Source organism: Nycticebus coucang, chromosome 18 (genome assembly GCF_027406575.1).
Source record: "Nycticebus coucang isolate mNycCou1 chromosome 18, mNycCou1.pri, whole genome shotgun sequence".
Taxonomy (NCBI): Eukaryota; Metazoa; Chordata; class Mammalia; order Primates; family Lorisidae; genus Nycticebus; species Nycticebus coucang.
Genome location: NC_069797.1, coordinates 64236930 through 64258751, shown reverse-complemented (window position 1 = coordinate 64258751; position 21822 = coordinate 64236930). Strand labels below are relative to the sequence as shown.

At 47.8% G+C, this 21822-nt stretch overlaps 1 protein-coding gene and 1 pseudogene across 2 annotated transcripts; one reads left to right on the top strand and one right to left on the bottom strand.

The window, feature by feature from the left end:
- The first annotated feature begins 3981 nt into the window (after positions 1 to 3981).
- On the top strand, positions 3982 to 21739 carry ICAM2 (intercellular adhesion molecule 2). Of its 2 annotated transcripts, none has more exons than XM_053568745.1 (5): positions 3982 to 4080; positions 15851 to 15954; positions 17545 to 17811; positions 18922 to 19242; positions 19912 to 21739. In XM_053568745.1, exons 2-5 carry the CDS (start codon positions 15894 to 15896, stop codon positions 20097 to 20099), a joined length of 837 nt encoding a protein of 278 aa, XP_053424720.1. In that variant the 5' UTR covers positions 3982 to 4080; positions 15851 to 15893; the 3' UTR covers positions 20100 to 21739. The 2 variants fall into 2 exon arrangements, with proteins under 2 accessions (XP_053424720.1, XP_053424719.1); XM_053568744.1 differs by lacking the exon at positions 3982 to 4080 and adding an exon at positions 15187 to 15427.
- LOC128569981 (archaemetzincin-2-like) lies at positions 5182 to 6978 on the bottom strand (annotated as a pseudogene).
- Positions 21740 to 21822: the final 83 nt, after the last annotated feature.

Below are 21822 nucleotides of genomic sequence, written 5' to 3'. Positions count from 1 at the left end.
ATTTAGGAGAATCAGAAATGCTGCTGGTGATGAGACTCAGACCCCAGGGGCAGGGCACAGTCCAGTGAGGACCACTGTAATTCTGGGCGGAGCTCACAGACTGAACCTGCCTCCTTGTGCCCCTAATCAGAAGTCTTAGGTCTCCAATGACGGGCTCCGCCAGCAGGGGGCAACCTTCATCCACCCCAGACCGGGCTATGGCTTGTGTTCAGAGGACCTGATGCCAGAAACGTCAGTGTCCACAGTCCCCAGCCCCCACATTTCCCTCTTTATGCTCCTGCACTGTGGGGCGTCTGGATGCAGCAATAGGTTGTCTCTGATGAAGTGGAGAAAGTCTGAGTTATGAAGGAAGTTATAGAAGGAGTTATAGAAGTGGAGAAAGTCTGAGTTATAGAAGGAAGTTGTCAAGAGTGAACTGCTTACACACATTTACCTTTTCCTTGGTACAATGCAGTTTGACTTTCAAAACCCAACAGTTAGAAAAGCAACTGTCAAAATGCCAAAGTACTTCCTCCTAGAGCTTGGACCAAAATACGCATGCGTGGAGATGTTCTCAAACCATCGATGCCATTTCACCCAGCCTCCTGTCATGAAAACACAGCACCAAATTAAGTCACCAGTGCCAGAGCCAGTCCAGGCAATGTGCAATTTTATTCTGGAACATTCCTTTACTGACTATGTTACTCTGAGTTAACTTGTACCAGCAGGTGCTAGAGACTCTTACTCTGGATTCTGAGTGTATCAACTGGCTGAAACCGGTTTAGGCAAAAAAAGCAAAAGGATTGGCTCTTGGGAATCGCCCTTGGGGACAGTCCTCGGGAATCCTCTGTGCACTCTGACCACCTCCTCCCTTCCCCAGTGAATGGGGGTCAGGCCTCAGGCAGCATCTGTGCCAAGGTCTTCAACCAGGCAGGAGAAGACACTCTTTCCCCAACAAAAAGGAAGAAAATACCCAAAGGTGGGGTACCATGATGCCAACCTTGGAATGATCATTTGGCCTGGAGGGAGGAGTAAAAAGATGGAAGCTCCCAAAAAACCTGTCTAAAGAAGGGAAAAGAAGGGTTACCCCAAATAAAAGGGTAAATCCAAACATCGCTAACTCCCGGAGAAAGTGTCAGGAATGAGACATCTACCCCAATTTGTGTCTATGACAGATGTCACCAAACAGTAAAGGCATGTGAGCCCCTCAAAGACTCCTCCCCACCCACAACTTTCTACCGTGGTTTGGCTTTGCCAGCAGTATGACAGATTCCAAAAACAAATGCTGTGAAGAAACTGAAACAGAAGAGCACCGGGAGAAATCGCACCAGAAACAGCAGACCCTCATGGCTTTGACCGTCCACTTGGTTCCTGACATGATCTACTTCGTGACTTTGCCGAGGCAGAGGTCTCAGTGGTATGTGGCATGAAGTTGGCTATGGAGCAAGATCCTCTTTCACAGGTGAGCTTTGCTGCTGCCCGGCTCCCACCTCTGTGCCCAGTTTCTATACTTTCCATTTAGTTGTACAATGTCACTCTGCTAGAGTAATTTTTAAGCAAGGTCTAGGTGTGGTTCGGCACCTGTGGCTCAGTGGTTAGGGTGCTAGCCACATACATCGAGGCAGCTGGGTTGGAACCTGGCCTGGGCCTGCTAAACAACAATGACAACTACAACAAAAAAATAGCCAGGCGTTGAGGCGGGCACCTGTAGTCCCAGCTACTTGGGAGGCTGAGACAAGAGAATCGCTTCAGCCCAGGAGTTGGAGGTTGCTGTGAGCTGTGACACTACGGCACTCTACCAAGCGTGACATAGTGAAACTCTGTCTCAAAAAAAGAAAAGAAATGTCTAGGTGAGCCAGCAGACATGAAGAGATCTGAGGAAAGCCATGGTTGTTAATTGATAGTAGGTTTTTGTGGAGTGGCAAGTCACAGCAGGGAAGACTCAGCTCTGAGATGCTCACTAGCTTGACACAGGGAAACAGGAGGGGGCTCATCCTGGTTTTACCAAGCGTGCAAGGGGGTTTCCTTCTGTTACTCATGCACAGAAAAGCAATTACTGAGACAAGGGAAGAAAGATGTATTGGGGAGAATGCCTGCACGGGGAGCGGGGAGGAATGGACCACCTCAAATCTGCCTCCCCGACCAACAGGGGGTGAAATGAACAGTGCATGAAGTGTGTGAGCATAATCACATGCTTGGGGCAGAGTGCAGGGCATGCAAACACAGCAAGAAATCATGCTAGTACATACGTTGCATGGCAAAAAGAAGGCAGGTAAGCCCCTCCCAGGGAGGAGGCCTTAGTATTACAGTGTATTGAGCTAAGGGTCTCCTGCTCTTGTGCGCAGGCAGGATGGGGGCAGCTGCTCAGCAGGTCCTTGGGCATGATGTGTAGTAGGGTGTCATTTATCCTGTCCTCTGTGGACAGCCAGGTGGTGTGAGGCCTGGTAGTTGTCTCCTGGCTGCAAGGAGGCTCCTCCATTTCTGGAGGAAAAGAGCAGCTCAAAGGGAATGGATCAGGGAAATAGAAAGTTACAAGATTCTGGTAAGCAAATCAAATTTTACTGGCTGGGAGCTTGATAGATAAGACAACTCCAAAAAAGTGTTTTTGTTCATCAGGCCAGTTACACTGGGACCGCTTCATTCATCGAGGGCCCCAATTAGTGCAGGCACTGCACATCAAAAGAGGTAATAAAGAAAAACAGGATGGTAGCTCCTCAAAAAATTAAACATAGGATTGCATTAATGTACGCAGCTATGATTTAATAAAAAAATTAAACATAGAATTGCCATGTGATCCAGCAATTCCACTTCTGGGGACACACCTGAAAGAACTGAATGTGGGAGTGGTGGGAGGTGCCCCCAGTTCAGTGGCTAGGGTGCTGGCCACATGCCCCAGGGCTGGTGGGTTCGAACCCAAACCCAGCCCAGGCCTGCTAAACAAAACAGAAAAAAAACAAAAAAATTGCCAGATGTTGTGGTGGGTCTCTGTAGTCCCAGCTACTAGGGAGGCTGAGGCAAGAGAATTGCTTGAGCCCAAGAGTTTGAGGTTGCTGTGAGCTATGATGCCATAGCACTCTACTGAGGGTGATAAAGTGAAACTCTGTCTCAATAAAAAAAAAAAAAAAAAAGAACTGAAAGCGGGGTCTCAGATAGGTATTTGTACATTTGTGTTTATAGCAGCATTATTCAGAACAGCCTAAGGTAGAAGCAACTCAAATGTCCACCTTTGAAGTACTCCCCTTGACATCTGGAGACCATCATGATATTCAGCAATGAGGTATGTAGCACCTTTTCTAAGATGAGTTTACAAGTTTAATTGTAAGGACATGTACGGTGACAGCTCTGATGGCCATTCCAAAAAAGAGTTTCATAATTGCTTTGAAAGGTGGATTGGATGTTGGCTTTAGTACATAGCTTCCCGAATACCTCGAAGGTGACCGTGGTGATATTCAGCAATGAGGCATGCAGCACTTTTTCTAGGATAAGTTTGGGAACCTAATGGTCTGACCTGCTTTAATAAGACATGGAATTCTGACACATGCTCTATCACGGATGAGCCTTGAGGATATTGTGCAGAGTGAGATAAGACAGACACAAAAGGACAATATTGTATGAGCCGCTTAGTCAAAGTTCCTAGCGTGGTCGAACTCAGGCAGAAAGTTGAATGGGGGCTGGGGGGGCAGGTCCAGGGGAAGGGGGCCAGGGAGAGAGACGGAATGGGATGGTCTGTTGTAGGGAGTTTGAGTTTGGGGACATAAAGAGTCCTGGAGAAGGGCAGTGACGGAGGTTGCAGAACAATGTGGCTGTACTTAATGCCACTGGACTCTACACTTTAAAGTGATTAAAATGGAGAATTTCATTATGTGAATTTTACCACAATTTAAAAAAACAAAAAGGAGTAGTGGAGCTTAAATGAGGTTAGTTTGGGGTGTGAACCTGGGCACAGGAAACACGTGACTCCTGAGTGGGGAAGTTTGTTATTGAGGGAGGTTGAATAACAAACCTGCTGGCTGAACTTGTGGCCTCCAGTGGCAGCTGTGACACACAGGCCTCATCAGTGCTTCTCTGCAGGGGCAGGCAGCAGACCTGGGGCCCACAGGGGTAAGTCTGAGCTTCTCACTTTCCCTCCCACGAAGCGTGGCAGCATGGAGCAGGTTTCGGACGGTGCCGAGGTCTGAGTTCTTGTCCCTTTCCCTCTCTGGGCCACAGGTTCCCCCAGGAAGCACCCTGGGAGCTCCTCTGGCCTGACGTGCCACAGCCGGTGAAGCTCCTGTCCCTGCCCCGTCTCTGAGTCCTCGGGCCACCTTTGGGTTCCTGTTTTTTGTCTTCCTTCTCTCTTTCCTCTCCTGCTGGGCCATCCAGGTGACCGATTTAGAAACGTGGGGCTGCCTCCTTATCTGTGAGCCCACGTGGGTGGTGGGAGCTGCTGCTCAGGGAAGGGACACCCCTTTCCTCAGGGCAGGCACTGTGGGTTCTTGATACGTCTCATTCAGTGAAATCCTACCTGCCTAGTTAGAGGGGTCCATCCTCTAGCCCCCAGTGAGAGGGCGCACAGTCCCAGGAGCCTCTTCTTTCTAGACATGCAGGCATTTCTCTTTGCCCTTTGTATTCTTTTGGAAAAAACATGCTATTTAACACATAAAAAAGCATATGTGACATACGACACAGTGCCACCCTTGTCATGGCTCAAAGTTTCATACAAGCGTAAGTCTATTTCTGAGTTCTTGATTCTGTTCATTCTATCCGTTGATTTGCCTATATTTACTCTTACACCAATTTTATAGAAAACCTTAATATCTAGTAAAGCAAATCCCTCACTTTCTTCTTCTTTAGGGATGTTTTGGTCCTTTTGTTCTCCCATATAAACTTTAAAATCAATTTTCAATTTACATAAATGACCCTGTTGGGATTAATTGGAGTTGCATTATTTAGGGAAGAATTTACCTCTTTAAAATATTCCTGAACCTTCTGTCCAAGAACATAAGTCTTCTCACTCCATGTTTTTAGATTGTCGTTAATCTCTTTTTAAAAGTTTTATAATTTTCTTACTGTGGATCTTAGACTTTTAAGTTTTGCTAGATTTATTCCTCTACTTTTTTTTTTCCACAGTTTATAGAATTTTTTCTTTTTTTTTTTTGCAGTTTTTGGCCAGGGCCGTGTTTGAACCCACCATGTCTGGTATTTGGGGCCAGCACACTACTCCTTTGAGTCACAGGCACCACCCAATTTATAGAATTTTTATTATTCAAAATGAGTCTCATTTCAATTCAGGTGCTTTAAAAAAGGTTCTGTGTGGCTCAGCGCCCGTGGCACAGTGGTTATAGTGCCAGCCACATGCACCAAGGCTGGTGGGTTCAAACCGGCCTGGGCGTGCTAAACACGACAACTACAACAAAAAAATAGCTGGGCATTGTGGTGGGTGCCTGTAGTCCCAGCTACTTGGGAAGCTGAAGCAAGAGAATCGCTTAAGCCCAAAAGTTGGAGGTTGCTGTGAGCTGTGATGCCACGACACTCAAAAAATAAATAAATAAATAAATAGGTTCTGTCCTGTTACTTGGACACAGCACAGAATCAGTGAAAGCAGAATGTGCAAGTATTTATTTTAATTACTGCTACTTGAAGGTCCTTATTTTTGGAGAACAGCAAGGCATTTCATTATCCACTCTTTCCATTCCTTAAAGGCTTCAACGGGTTTTGGTAAATTCCCACTATCCTCCTGACTGTTTCGGAGTTACCCAGGTTTGTCAGCAGATTCACCATCGATCCATCTCGCCAGTGCTTTGTATCTTTCCTCAATGCTGAAGCCCACAGCACTCTGCAACTTGCATAAGCAGAACAGGGCAAAGGTTTAGAGGGCGCCGGTCAGTTTCTTCCACGTGGTTAGATCCTTGCATTAGGCACGTGAGCCACTGGCAGTGTCGCAGTCCAAATATGTGTCCAATCTCATGGGTTAAGGTCTTACAAGATCAAAGCAGCAAAACACTAGTTATTTCTGGTATATAATAGTTATCAAAAATGGAATAGTCGCTTGAAGATGTTTTCTGGAGGGTCTTCATTTTGCCTTCACGGTGAAACTGTAAAAATCACTGCCCTACCTGGCAAAGCTGAATATCCCCACACTATCTGTCAAAGAGGCCTGTCCAAAGACAAAATTCTGGGAGTCTCTTGGGTAAAGATCAATCATTGTTATCCCCACAAAGCAGAAGGCATCTTCAGGTTTCTTCTTCTTTAAGAACTTTGGAATGGGCTCGGCACCCATAGCACCATAATTCTGGTGTGGGCCACGTGCACCGAGGCTGGTGGGTTCGAACCCAGCCCAGGCCTGCTAAACAACAATAAATGCAATAACAACAACAACAAAATAGCCAGGCATTGTGACTGGAGCCTGTAGTCCCAGCTACTCAGGAGGCAGAGGCAAGAGAATCGCTTAAGCCCAAGAGTTTGAGATTGCTGTGAGCTATGACTCCACAGCACTCTACTGAGGGCAACATAGTGAGACTCTGTCTTAAAAAAAAAAAGAACTTTGGAATGTACCCTGCATGAATCTGTAGGTTGTGTGTGTTGTCAATGACTCTAAAGGAACTCTTTGTCACAGAAACAGGAACTGGTTCTAGTTTTACTGTCAAGCCATAGTAAAAAGCTTCACTGTAGCCCTTGAGCCATTTAATGCATTCTTCACTGATAATTCTGGTGTTGCCTGAAGATCCAATGGACTATATATAAATGCCGTGCTTCCCTGGAGAGAGTGTCTTTCTGCAAGGATCACTGAAAAACTGTTCAAAGTCTTAGGGATCCTCAGGACGAGAACTGAGCCAATCTGATCTGGGATGCAAGGTAATGGGTCCAAAGACATCACTGGTTGACCAGAAGGCTTCATTCATTAAACGCTGTTCTCCAGCATCTAATTTTTCATACTGTGACACAAGCACTGGGTTCTTTGAGACGAGAGCTGTTTTTAGAGTCTGTTCAAAGTGTCGTATTATTTGCATGATAACAGATTTCTTCCATTCACATTGGGTTCCTACATAGAGCTTTCATCCTTCCATTCAAATGAGTTTCAAAACTGTTCCACTGTGAGGGTTTATTAAGGAAGGAAGCCTCCCATTGAAATTTGTACCTCACAAGGTCAGGCATGTCCATCTTTCAGGAAGATGAGGCCCAACAGGAGAGAAGGAGCACCCAAACACTATGTTTATAAGAGGAAGGGCTTTATCTACCAACCAGGACCTTACAGCATAGAAGAATTCCAAATAGCTGCACTCCCCGACTGGCTTGGTCTTTCCCTTTTTATCTCCAGTCCAATCCATAGCTACCTTTTTCATTGGCCAGTTTGAATCAAGTGGGAAATGCTATTCCAGCCCCCACAGAGCTATAGGATTTCACAGAAGTGTCCAAGTTTCCAAGTTTCAGGAAGTTAAGTATACAAATTCCCAAGAACTGAGTCACCATGGAGAGGACCCTGCAGGTGTATCCTTGTGGTCTCCTTGAGAAGACCTGTTCTCCTGGACCTCACCCTTCTCATCCTATCCTCTCTCATCCAGACCTGGCTGGAAAAGTGTTGTGGAGGGTGCCTCTGCCCCCAGAAGGCCTCGACACCAGCCCCCGGCATCCCCCCCCACCGCCCCCCCAACTCCTGCTGCCTCTACTTGTATGATCTTTGTAAATGGTACGTTTTTGAAATTATACTCTCGTATGTTACTGATAAACACAAGGGCAACTTATTTTGGGATATTGATCTTATCGTTGCCTTACTAAAATCTCTTATTATTTTGATTGTTTGCCTGATGAATCTCTTGAATTTTTTACCTAAGCAGTCATATTATAGTTTTGCTCTCCTTTCTTTTCTTCTCCTTCTTTTTCTTTTAATCTTACTGCAATGTCTAGGAAGACATTTACAGGCTTTAACAGGGGCAGAGATCATGGGCATCCTTATTTTAAAGGAAATTCTCCTAAGATTTAGTTGTTAGAAATAATATATAAGTTTTGCGTCAGTTTTCTTTATCAGGTTAAGGAAGTTTCCTTCTAATTTATGAGAAGCTTTTATCATGAAAGGGTGTTGAATAGCATCAAAAAAATTTTTTTCTGACTCTGTTAAAATAATGAAGTATTTTTTCTTCCTAAATTTATTAATGTACATTTTTAGTATGGACTCCTTCAAAACAGAGCCTAGAACAAAGACCTGGATTCAGATAGGTTATTTGAGAGGTGATTCCGGGAAGCAGTGAGTGACGGATTGGAGAGAATGAGTCAGGATAGGAGGGAGAGCGCCATGAATGCTGCAGCCCCAGGAGCTCTCCTGGTCCTCGGATAAGCCTGCAGGATGCCTCCCAGAGTCACCCACTGGGAAGAAGGGGGCTGGGACATGTATCTTCTGGCTTTTGTCCTCCACTGGGTAAAGGCTGCATCACAGGGACTTGAACCCACCCACACTTCTAGGACTGACTAGCAGGCAAATAAATTGCTCCTAAAGCGGTGAAGAAGATCCAGAGGCAAAAAACAAAAAGAAATGTGGGATAAGCTTGAAGGGTACTCTTGAAGCTTTGTACTCTATACCATCTTAGTTCTACCACTCTCTGATCAGAGGAGGGCAGAAGTAAGGTGGCACAGAGGACCAAAATTCACTATTGCCAACATAATAAGTAACTTTTATAGGCTTTCTTGCTTTATCGCCCTCGGTAGAGTGCCTTAACATCACAGCTCACAGCAACCTCCAACTCCTGGGCCTAGGCAATTCTCTTGCCTCAGCCTCCTGAGTAGCTGGGACTACAGGCACCCAGCACAATGCCCGGCTACTTTTCTTCTATTGTCAAACCACCCTTGCATTCCTGAGATAAATCCCATTCAAATGTGATGTCTTACATTTTTTGTACACTACCAGATTTGATTTACTAGTACTTTTCTTACAATTCTTGCATTTATATTCATGAGGGAAACTGGCTTCTAATTTTCCTTTCTCATCCTGTACTTGACTCTTTTTGATTATAAAGGTCACACAGGCCTCGTAGAAAGAGTTAGAAAATGTTTCCATTTTTTCCATTCTCAGAAAGTGTTTTTATAAAATTGGAATTAGCAGCCAGGCACAGTGGTGCACACCTGTAGTCCCAGTGACTCAGAAGGCTGAAGTGGAAGGATCTCGTGAGTCCAGGAGTTCAAAGCCAAGCTGGGGAACACAGTGAGGACCCCCCCACCCAACTTGAACTTCTGTAAAATGTCTGGACCTAGTGTTTTCTTTGTGGGAAGATTTCAAACTCTTGATTCAGTTTCTTTAATAGTTATGGAACCATTCAGGCTTATGATCTCTTATTAAGTTTGGTTAAGTTATATTTTTCTAAGATTTGGTCTTCTTTGTTTCCTATTTTGGGGCATAAATTATTTATAATTTATTTTTAGTTTTAATCATGGTACAATGTACTTAACATAAAGTGTACCATCTCAACTGTCTTTAAAAGTACCATTCGGTAATGTTAAGTATGTTCACATTGCTTTGCAAACCATCTCCGGAACTCTTTGATCTGGCAAAACTGAAACTCTGTACCCACTGAACACCTCCCATTTCCCCTCCCCCAGCCCCTGACAACTACTACTCTAGTTTCTGTTTCCGTGAATTTGTATCATCTTTTTAATGGCATAGTTATGTTTCCATTTTCGTTCCTGATCATGTTTACTTGTGCCTTCTTTTTGTTTCTGAATAGATTTCACCAGAGACTTGGCCATTCTATTAGTTTCTTTTCCAAGAACTAACTTTTATTTCATGGATCCTCTCTTACCATATATTTGTTTTCTATTTTAATAATTTTGGCTCTTTTACAGATAACATAATTTTATATTCTTTTTAGAAGCAAATAATTTTATATTCTCATTCTGTGGCCCAGGCTGGAATGCAGTGACGTGATCAAAGCTCACTGCAGCCTCAAACTCCTGGGCTTAAGCTCAGCCTCACAAGCAGCTATGATACAGGTGCACAGTTATCAGGCCCAGGTAAAATTGTATTTATATATATATATTTATATATATTTAATATATATTTATATATATATATATATATTTTTTTTTTTTTAGACAGAGCCTTAAGCTGTCTCCCTGGGTAGAGTGCCATGGCATCACAGCTCACAGTAACCACCAACTCCTGGGAGGCTGTTCTCTTGCCTCAGCCTCCCAAGTAGCTTGGACTACAGGCGCCCGCCACAACACTTGGCTATGTTTTGATTGAAGTTGTCATTGTTCTTTGGCAGACTCAGGCTGGATTCGAACCCACCAGCTCTGGTGTGTGTGGCTGGCGCCATAGCCACTTGAGCTACAGGCACCGAGCCGTTTATTTATTCTTAGGTAGAGATCAGGTTTCTCTATGTTGCCCAGGCTTGTCTCAAACTTCTGGTTTCCAGTGATCCTCCTACCTCTGTCTTCCAAAGTGCTGGGATTACAGGTGTGAGCCTGACATGGTCTTATCTTTATTATATTCTCTTTTTCCTGTTTTTGGCTTTTGGATTTACTTTGTTGGTTTTACTTTCTCCATTTGGTTGGTTCCCACTCTCATCTCTAGTCCTTTTCGTATCACTTGGATTTACTTGGTTATTTTTCTAATATCTAGACTACTTAATTAAGTTGGATGCTTATTTCAGATTGCTTTTCTAATGATACAAGCATTCAAAGCTATAAATGTCCCTCTAAGTACCCCTTTTGCTGCACCCCACAAATTTTAATATGGTATTTTCATTATCACTCAATCCTAGGAATTTATAAATGCGTCATTATGATTTCTTCTTGGGCCAATGTGTTATTTAGAGTGTGTTTTTAAATTTTTAAATATATAGGGGTTTTAAAACTTATCTTCTTGAAGAATTTATTTTTAATTTTTTTTGTGTGTTTTTGGCCGGGGCTGGGTTTGAACCCACCACCTCCAGCATATGGGACCGGTGCCCTACTCCTTGAGCCACAGGCGCCGCCCTTTCTTGAAGAATTTATATTCTCTAATTTATAAATGAAGCTCAAGCTTTTACACTGTTTCAGCTATTCTGTTCATTTACTGATTTTACTACTTTTTTTGTCCGTATTAGACATTAAGATATATATGTAAAAGCGTCCTGTTGTGATGGTAATTTTACCTCTGTGTAGTTCTTTTAACTTAGGCGCTCATAAGTTTAAAACTATTGGAACTTCCTAGTGAACTGACCTTCTGATCTAGACACTCACTCCATCCTTGATGTAAGTTTTTGTCTTAAAAGTCCTTTTTCTCTGATATGCATATGGTTCTCAAGCTTTCTTTTGGTGTTTGTCTACTATATCCTTTCCATCCTTTGACCTTCAACCAATTCCATATCCTGATTCATTATGTGTCTCTCTCTCTTTTATTTTATTTTATTTTATTTTATTTATTTTTTTTGCAGTTTTTGGCTGGGCTGGGTCTGAACCCGCCACCTCCAGCACATGGGGCCGGCGCCCCACCCCTTTGAGCCACAGGCACCACCCTCTCTCTCTCTTTTTTTTTTTTTTTTTTTGAGACAGTCTCACTTTGTCGCCCTCAGTAGAATGCCGTGGCGTCACAGCTCACAGCAACCTCAAACTCCCGGGCTTAGGCGATTCTCTTGCCTCAGCCTCGCGAGTAGCTGGGACTACAGGTGCCTACCACAATGCCCAGCTATTTTTTGTTGCAATTTTGGCCAAGGCCGGGTTCAAACCCGCCACCCTTGGTGTATGGGGCTGGTGCCCTACCCACTGAGCTACAGGCGCCACCCAGGTGTGTCCCTTGTAAGCAACATAGAGCCAAGTTTGTGGTTTAGTATTTTTGAAATCTAATCTGACAATCTCTCTTTGAACTTCATTTTCTTTCTCTTCATTGTAATTATTCATAAATTTGGACTCTGAAATTCTTTTTTGACAGTGTCTTGCCATTTTAAATACCATCTTTTAAAACCATTTGTCCCATTTTTTTCTATGCTTTTCTCCTTATTTAATTTTTAAAAACTGATTGAGGGTTGATTTGGTTGTTTTTATACCGTTTAAACCTTCTCTAGTGATTCAGAATTCATATACTCTTTATCTCTACTGGTCTTGCTTGAAATGTTACCAGGCTCATATAACATTTTTTTAAACTGACAAAAATTGTAGTTAGCCCTTGGTATCCATGAGAGATTGGTTTCAGAACCCCCCCATACCAAAATCCAAGGATGCTTAAGTCCCTTAAATAATATCGCATTTGCATATAATCTATACAATCTTCCCTTATACTTTAGATCATCTCTGGATCACTTGTAATACAATGTTATGCATCACTTCATTCCTATGGGCTCAGCCTGGCACTTGACATGCAGCAGATTCACATTTTGCTTTTTGAAACTTGGTGGCATTTCTTCCCCCCGAATATTGTCAATTTGGTGTTGTTTGACTTCCTGTGTGTGAACTCACAGGCATGGAGGGCTCACCATGTATACTTATACATGCAGGAGGTTTTAGAATATGTATACACTGTGGGATGGCTAATTAACATACATGGTATCTCACTGTGAGATATCATAAATATCATTTTGTTTGGTGAGAACACTTAAAATCTACTCTCATAACAGTTTTCAAGTACATAATGCAATGTTATTCACTATAGTCACCAGGTTGTGCAATAGAGCCCTTCAACTTATTCCTTTTAACTGAATTTTTTTATCCTTTGAACAACATCTCACCATCCCCTCCTCTCTCCTCTGTCTCTGGTAATCACCGTTCTACTCTCTGCTTTCCACAAGTTTGACTTTTTTAGACTCCACATATAAGTGAGAGCATATAGGATTTTTTTCTTTCTATGCCTGGCTTATTTCACTTAAGCTATTGTCCTCCAAGTTCATCTACATTATTGAAAATGACTAGATGGCCTTCTTTCTTTAAGGCTGAATAGTATTCCACTACATACATATCCCATATTTTCTTTATCCATTCGTCTATTGATGGACACTTAGGTTGATTCCAGATCTTGGCTATTGCGATAGTGCTGCAATAAAGGTGGGAGTGCCAATGTCTCAACATACTGATTTCATATTTCCCCGGTGGGATTTCTGGACCATATGGTAGTTCTGTTTTTAACTTTTGAGGAACTTCTATTTTCTATAACAGTTCTACTAATTTCCTTTCCCACCAACTGTATGCAAGGGTTCCCTTTGCTCTACTTCCTCGTCAACACTTAGCTCTTGACTCTTGTGTTCCCACAAGCTCTGTTTCAGAAAGTCCCAGAAAAACCTCTGCCTGGGCTTACTTCCAAGTGCCCATGCTCAAGGAGTAAGCTACTATGCTTTGGCCTTGGATATGTTGCAAGGTCAGTCTGTGGCTTCACAGTAGACGGAAAAAGATGTGCTGGGCAGACGAAAACAATAGACACTTAGGACCTAAAAGAAAGTCTTAACAAGGTTGTTTGGGTTGTTCGCCAAGACAATTTCTTTCATTCATTCACTAATTCATCCATCCATCCACCTACCAATTCAACAGTTATGAAGCACCTACTGTGTTTCAGGCAATTTCTTACACTAGGTGTATGTAGTGGTGTACGAGATTCAGCTTCTGCCCTCATGGCTGAACGGCCAGTGGGGAGAGAGGGAGAGATGTGCAGTTAGAAGGCAGTAAACATTTCTAACAAACAGATGACCACATGCCTGGCCATGCCCAGGAAAAGCTGGGGGAAAGACGGTAGGGTAGGACCTGTAGGCTGCAGAAGGCCTGTGAGGACACCTTGGGGAGGGAGTCAGGCTGGCCCTGCTGGCCCAGCAGGTGGAATCCCAAGACGCTATTCCTTCCAGAGGGTCTCCTGGGAATCCAGCCCCTAACAATCCTTCTTTTATGCCAGCTCAGTTGGTCACCAAGGCTGGCTGTCTCTCATTTTGACTTCTCTCTTTCCATGGTCTGTGACCATGATTAAATGACTGTTTAATTATGCCGTGTCCCACTTTCCCTGTCTGTAAGATGGCAATAACAGGACCTGCCTCATAGTTGTTAGGGGATTAATTAGTTAATATCTGCAGTGTGCTTCTAACAGTGCCCAACCTACAGTAAGTAATTGTTCACTATTTTATTATTGTTGTTATTCTAACCCAGTGGCAGCCACAAAATCAACACCCCACATGCCCCTAACCCATTGTCCAAGACTCTGGGGCCAGCCCCTCAGCCCCTAGCTGGAGTTGGAGGAGTGTTTCCGGCTCTCAGCACTTTGCCAGTCCCACATGGGCACAGATCCTTCCAGCCTGGGGTCACAGCTCTGCCCTCTTCTTGTCTCTTCTGCCAAGCCTCAGCCCCATCTCCAAGTCCAGCAGACATGTCCAGGAACTTCCCTGGACCCAGGATGACAGGGCAGCACTTGACAACCCCTGCTTATCAGCAGCATAGAAGGGACAGCCTTTGGCCTCACCCTGCCCTCTCAGCCCTACGTGGGGCTTCTCTGAGAAAGCAAGACCTTCTTTTTTCCCCACTGGTTAATTGGGGGTCTCAGGCAGACCTGGGCTTGGCAGTCTGGACGTGTGAAGATCAAAGTACCTGGAAGGCCCTCTCAGCCATCAGAATCCCTCTCACACCCACTCACTGCCTAGAAGATGACAAAGCTCCCTAGAAATAAACTGAAACCGTCAGGCCCTAACCTTCCCAGACCAGGGCACCCCCGAAGTGGGCAGAGGGTTGGGGAACACCATCACGCAGGCCCAGGAGATGGAGGCTGGGGCTTGGGTTATGGCTGCAGCCAGGCTGGCCCCTGTTCTCTGTCTGTGCCTGGGCTGCTAGCCCATTCTAGTGCATTTTCTGAGGCTCTGGGCCTCAAGCTGGCCTAGAATCAGCTGCATCAGGGTCAAGTTTATACTGAAAACTTAGTGGACCCCAACCTGGGACAGTGGCCAGCAAGGGAGATTCTGCTGAGGAAAGCACGAAACTTACACCAGACTCAGTGCATAAAACCAAAAACCTGTAAGGGCACACACTGTTTCATGTGCCTGTGACAGCAGGAGAACAATGCAGCATCCGTCCAGTTTCCTGGAATCTTTGTATTGGGTACGTAACGGAGTATACGTGCAAGGATACACAGCAGTCAGTAGTTAGCAGTCATGGTTAAAAATGAGAGAGGGGAGATGACAGCCCCCAGAAGGTTGAGGAAAGGGTAAGCAAGGACGTAGGGTAATGGAACACCTGAAGTGGCCAGATAATGGTGTAACTGGAAAAGAGAGGAAGGACAGCAAGTCTCATCTCCTTGGACAGACATCTCAGCTTCTCTAGCCTAAGCTCCTAGTTGATGGCCTCAGCTGCCTGCACTGCCAATTTCCCCACGTGGGGCTAGTCACGCAGACATTCTCATGACTGGGCACGTTCCCCTGAGTTGGAAGGTCTGTGAAGGATTCAGCCTGTCTGCCTCCCAGTTTCAATCTGACCAGACTTGTGCTGGGCATTTAGCAGGAGAAACTCAAAGACCTGTCCGGGTTTCCTTAGAAAAACTCGGGTCTGTGTCTCCTTTGCTGTGGGGACTATGTGTCCTGAACAGATTCTATATTCTTTGGATACACTCTTCCCTGAGACGACTCCAACAATATATCCTGTGGAATTTGGGGCTCTCTAGAACCGGGGCTCGCAGTATTCGTTCTCTCCTGTGTGTATACGCAATGCGCACACGTGTGTACACCCACCACCTGCCCTGCCCCTGGGCAGGGAGTGGCCAGGAGGGCTGGATTATGCCTTGCTTATCAGCTGCTCCCTGATTTCCTCTGCCTGCATTCTTGGAGGCCCAGGCCCTGGGAGGTGGCCAACCTCCCAGAGACCACTCAGATAATAAGAGGAAATGCAGTCATCAGCTCACGGAATGCTGGGGACTCAGGGCTGTGACTCCATGTCACCACTCCCTGACCTCAGCTCTGTCTCCCTCCAGACAGCTCTCAGCCCTTTCCAGGAGCCTGTGGACACCGCCAGAGATGTCCCCGTTTGGTTGCTGGAGCCTGCCCGCCACCTTCCTCGCCCTGCTCTGCTGCCCAGGTGAGCTAGGTGCCTGGGAGTTCTGACTTGGCCCATTCAGCCCGGGCAGTGGGGGTGCCGGCTTTGAACACTGGGGCCACCCTGCCACAGGTACAGAACACTGTGTCAAACTGGCTTCCAACACCCATGGCCCTTGGGCAGTGTTGGGGTCCTGACCTTTTGAACACCAGGCTCCACAGGTTGGTGGCATGTGGATGTAAGCTGGGTGGGGTCCTTGGGAGGTGAAGGGATGCTGGCGTTTGAGGGAAGACAAGGACAAGTGCCCAGCTAATCTTCAGCCATGCCCCGGGGACAGCACAGGTGGTAGGGACCCTCTCCTGGCTGTGGTCACAGCGAAAATGAAACCCCTTTCAGTGGGTCAAGGGGATGCAGTGGCTCAATGTCACCATGAGCCAAGCACGCTGTGTCTCCTACACCAGTCTTTTCTAGCACTGTCTCAGGGACCCCTCACAACAACCCCAAGGGAAAGGGACTACTAGCTCATTTGACAGATGAACTCAGGCTCTTCAAAGAGCAAGAAAGCACCTTGCCCAAGGCCACATAGCCGGTACATGGCCGACTCCAGGTTCAGATCCAGTGCTGCCCACCCGCAGAGCCCCTCTGGTGCTACTTCATTATGTGCCGCTAGCTGAGAGCTGAGCGTGGGTACACAGGTGAAGTGGGAGCACAGGACACAGGCGGGGCCCAGCTGGTGGGGATCAAGCCCCTTCCAGGTCATCGCTGCTGCAGGTGGGCACCGAGGGCTGGAGCTTCATGTATCAGGTGCTTCCTGGATATCTGCCGTGCACAGGGCACTGTGCTAAGCCCACAGGGAAACAGGCACAACCAGGGCCCGCCTGCTAGGCCCTGCACCGTGTCTGAGGGGGCGTCAGGGCAAACATGAAGCATTTCGAGGTGGCCTTGTTACCTCTCTCTCCTGCCTTCCTCCTCACGGAGTGAACAGTCCTGATCTCCTTGCTCCCGCACACCGGGCCTACTCCCGACTGGGGGTCTTTGCACTGGCCGCTGCCTTTCCCTCCACCACTGCCCCCAATACCTTCAGGGCCTGCAACCCCCTTCAGGTCTTTGCCCACATGACAGGGTGAGGCCTTTGCTGAGTACACAGATTAAAATGGCCCCTGATGCCTTCCCCGCACTCCCTGCCCTGGCTGGCTATAATGCTGTTCACTGTCCACTGTCGGCCTCCCTCGCTACAGCAGAGGCTCTGCTGGGGCAGGGTTCGGTTTGCTGTGATCACTGCCACATGCCCCGGGCCTCGCACATAGCAGACGTCCAAAAGGGGTATGTGGAAGGAAGGAAAAGGGGGAGGGCCACTGAGGACACAGAGAGGCCTGTTTGGGGGAGGGGACATTCAGGCTGACCTTATGGTCAAGCAGGATCCCTCCCCACAGAGATGGGCAGGAGCAGGAGGAAGGCTGATCTGAGGCACGAGGCAGTAAGGCTGACAAGGAGGAAGAGCAGTGGGGCCTTTCTGCCTGGGCCCCTGACCCTTGACTGATAGCAGCAGATAGCTCCACAGACAAGGCAGTGGGGACATCTTTTGCCTGGTTTCTGATCTTCTAGGGTTTCTAAGCATTTCTGGTTTTCTAGGGTGTGGTGAGAAGGCCTTTGAGGTATACATGTGGCCAGAGACACTGGTGGTTGAGCCCACAGAGTCCCAGCAAGTTAACTGCAGCACCACCTGTGACCAGCCCGAACAGGGTGGTCTGGAGACCTCCCTACGCAAGACTCTGCTAGAACAGGGACCTCAGTGGAAGCAGTACTTGGTCTCAAACATCTCCCAGGACACAGTCCTGCTTTGCTACTTCACCTGCTCCGGAAAGCAGAAATCCAGAGTTGGGGACGTCGTTGTGTACAGTGAGTGGCTGCGCTGAGGGGCCCTCCTCTCCCCCAGGGCAGAGCCCGTGTGTACTGAATGTTCACAAAGCTGTCCCACCACTGCTCCTGGGCACTCATTGTGGCCCTATCTCCTTGAGCTCCTGGGGTGACAAAACCAGGCCAGTAAGCTCAGAACCTGCTCACATCCTTGGCCTGATGTCTTGAGTCCGGTTTTGAGTCTTGCTCAGGGGAGGATGATCTAACCAAGTTTCACCCAAGTCTGAAAGTCATTTCCCAACACAGCATTCATAGTCTCCCCGTAGCTTAGTCACTGGGCACCCCCAGGAGAGCTGAGCCCCTTCAGTTCAGGAAGAGAAGGTCATGTTCTCTCTCCTGTTTTTATCTTCCCCTGAGGAGCCCATGACAAGTGTGTGTGTGTCCAGCACACACACACACGCACCTATGAACCATGAAATTTTCCTTATGGGACAGGACTTTCTCACCATCTTGGGTCCTCCTCCTCACCAACATCAGTGAATCAGATGATGGAAAGGTGTCCTAAATCCAGTGTATTCAGGAGAATATGGGGCAAGTGTGTATGTGCGTGTGTGTGTGCGTGTGTGTGTGTGTGTGTGTGTGTGTGAGAGTGGAGGCAACTAGCTATTCTAATTCAGAGGGAATCCAGGGCCCCATTTAAGGAATCCTGGTGGCCATGAGCCTGGTCCTGGAGAACCAAGGGAGGCCTGACTCCATCCCCCTACCTTAAGTAAGGAAGCTGACAGTTCAGTTCAAGTGCCCAATTCCGGTCAGCATTCCCTTCTAAGTCTCTGTCAACATAGTTACCCAATTTCTGAAATCTGTAGTTATAATAGTTTCTGGAGGGGAGGGAGACAGAGCCCAACTTTTATCTTTCCAGTTGGCTGTACAATTTCTTGACCTTCTTTTTGTAAACACCTGAGCCACCCCCATCTTGTCCATTCTTGAAACCATGATGTCTGTGAAACTACCACTGGTGCCCCTTTATTCTGCCCAGCTTCTCCCTTCCTGCCCTACAACTCCAACCAGGAACCTGGAACACCAGAGACATGAGATGGCCCTCACCAGGTATACAACTATCCTGACCAGACCACCTTCCTTTGTCCCCTGCAGAACCCCCAAAGCAGGTCACGCTGAAGCTGCAGCCCACCTGGGTGGCCACGGGCAAGCCCTTCACCATCGAGTGCAGGGTGCCGGCTGTGGAGCCCCTGGAGAACCTCACCCTTACCCTGTTCCGCGGCAGTGAGACCTTGTACAATCAGACCTTTGATAGGCAAATACCTGCTCCCCAAGAGGCCACTGCCACATTCAACACCTCGGCTCACAGTGAGGATAGACATTACAACTTCTCCTGCTTGGCTGTGCTGGACCTGAAGTCTCGTGGCGGCGGAGTCTTTCGCAGAGTCTCAGATCCCCAGATGCTGGAGATCTATGGTGAGGAGGGTCCCAGCGACAGAGCAGGGAGAGAGAAGGTGCTCATTTCCAGCCTCTTGGGGGAAGAAAAATCCTGAGCCTTATTCTCAGCCAGCTTGGGACACAAACACCCAGGAGCCCACACTTCATCGATCCTACCCTCTTCTATGAAGCTCCTGGCCAAGTCCCCAGCTTGGACCTTGACTGTTCCAGCAGTCAGGAGAGCTCAACTAGTTGCTTGGCCACTAGCAACCTTCATGACCTGGACAGAGTCAACCTGATCTTTCTTGCCTTAGCGCTTTCCTATAACGAGAGGGTTGTCCTGACTGACCCCTAAGGTCCCTAGAGCTTTGCTGTTCAGTGACTCTGGATAGCCCAGGTGTTTCCTTCCTTTAGGGAGCTTGGCATAAAGCTTACTCAGTGCTGCCCGAGGAGGGGTCAACCTGGACTGTGCCACCCTCGAGGTCATGGTGTCTAGCAAGCACATCTGGCCTCACAGTCTCAGAGGTCTGCCTAGAGGCCTGGACCCCAAGCCTTTCTCCCAGATAATATTTTTGGACAGACTCCACTCTGCAACCCAGGGTGACCACAGGTTGGAGTGGGCAGGGGATGGGTGTGCCTCCTCTCTCCCTTGGGCACTGGCGCTTGGAACCAGAGGACTTCTAAGACCACCGTCTCTTCCCTCCCCAGAGCCTGTGCAGGACCGCCAGATGATCATCATCGTCACAGTTGTGTCGGTACTGCTGTTATTGTTTGTGACATCCGTCCTGCTCTGCTTTGTCTTCAGCCAGCACTGGCGGCAGAGGCGGACTGGCGCTTACGGGGTGCGAGCTGCTTGGAAGAGGCTGCCCCAGGCCTTCCGGGCACAGCCTGCATGAGTGGTGTAGCCACTGCCATGGTGGTCACTGGGACTCAGTATGGCTCCTCGGCCCTGTCTGAAGGACTGTGACAAGCAGCAGAGGACACCAGGGACTTTCTTTTCTAGCCTGAATACAACAAACACCTGGACTTAACCCTGCGCCCTCAATGTCTCCTCCTGGGGTAAAACTCAGCATGAAAGGGAGGCCACCAGGGGGTGGACTTCTCTCCCCAGATGTCTCCCTCAGCCTCCTTCCAGGCCTGAGTGACTAATTCCTACTGAGGGAGGGTGGGGGAAACACACCCTGGCCTGATGGGACGGAGGACACTCTGTTCCCACCTGGCCCTCCAGGGCCTAGGCCACTCCTGTCAACAGAGCCAACTTCCTGGGGTTAGGGCCCCAAGGAACTGGCTCTGCTCCTGAGCCCTGCCTAGTCAGGCCTCTCCCCTATCCACCTCACAGTGGGAGTTAAAACTGTGGAAAACAGAAACAGTCTGCTCCCTCCTCTCCTCTCCTGCCTCACTGCTAAGACAAAAGGAGATTCCGTCATCCCTGAGCAAGGGGTGAGGGAAGTGGGAGGGACTGGTCTGGGCAGGAAACAATGGGGCAGAGTTGTGTTTGTGTTGCTTCTGGGGCCTGGGCAGTGCTCTAAGGCCCACCAACTCCACAGCAGAGATCAGACTAGTTCAGGAGTTCAGTAGGGTGGAGAGAGGACTGGTTCATCCAGAAGAAGGCCAGGGTGGAGCTGAGGGAGTCAGAGGGGCTGTCAGCGGTGACAGAAGAGGGGCTAACAATAGAGGGTCCTGTGATGAAGATGAAGGGTCCCAGGGCCAGTGTCTGTCCTCATGGCAGGCTCTCAGCGTCATAGTAGTCTGGGGAGACAGCACCCTCAGCTTGACTCTCTCCTGCCTCAGTGGACCCCAAGAAGGAAAAGGGAAGGGGACAGGCCAGTTGTTCACAGAACTGATGGCAGGAACCTCCCCAGCCCCCATCATAGGGCACATGGCCCTCCTGGCTTCCAAATCCTCCCCAAGGCCTGAGCCCCACTGCTTACCCACCCAGCCCTACCTGAAGCTGGGGGTACATCAGGACCCACAGTCCCCGTGGCACTAGGGGGTGGAGGTGGGGGTACAGCTCTACTGAGATGGAGGAAAGAAAAGAAAGATCCTATCAGTGGCCCAAGGGTAACTCTAGGGTATCACCCGTAAGTGTCCCACCACCAGCCCAGCCCCCAGAAACCTGGCAGCACCCAGAGTCCCCAGCCTCACTTACACCTCCCTTCTAGAGGCAGGAGGATGGGGCTGAGTCCTGGGCACATCCTGGGAGTGGGGCTGACATGCGGGAGGCAGGAGGAAAGGAGATGACCAGGGCAGCAGGGGGCCTGGGAAGGGCACCAGGCAGGGCAGGTAATGGTGGTGAAACACCAAAGGCCCTTCCATCTCCTCCTCCTCCTCCTCCTCCTCCTCTTCTTCCTCACACTCCTGGTGACCCTCCAGGTAGACCTGAGGGTTGTGCAAAACGGGGAGGGGAAATGAGAGAACAGGATCCGGCTGGCCCTGTGCCCACACCCCAGCCCCCTAAGTGACTCCCTCCAGATGTGTAACATAACAATGTCTACTGTTTGTTTATTGAGCATTTACTACATGCAAAGCATTTGGAGACATGTGTTCCTAATTTTGTAGATGGGAAAACTGAAGCTCAAAAAGGTTGAGCAACTTGTCTGAGGTCACCCAGCTAATAAG

Coding starts and splice junctions, on each gene's coding strand:
- ICAM2 (XM_053568744.1), top strand. CDS start 15,285: ATGACTGGGCACGTTCCCCTGAGTTGGAAGGTCTGTGAAGGATTCAGC. Junction 15,428..15,850: donor GTTTCCTTAGAAAAACTCGG/GTCTGTGTCTCC, acceptor GTCTCCCTCCAG/ACAGCTCTCAGCCCTTTCCA. Junction 17,812..18,921: donor TGGGGACGTCGTTGTGTACA/GTGAGTGGCTGC, acceptor TGTCCCCTGCAG/AACCCCCAAAGCAGGTCACG.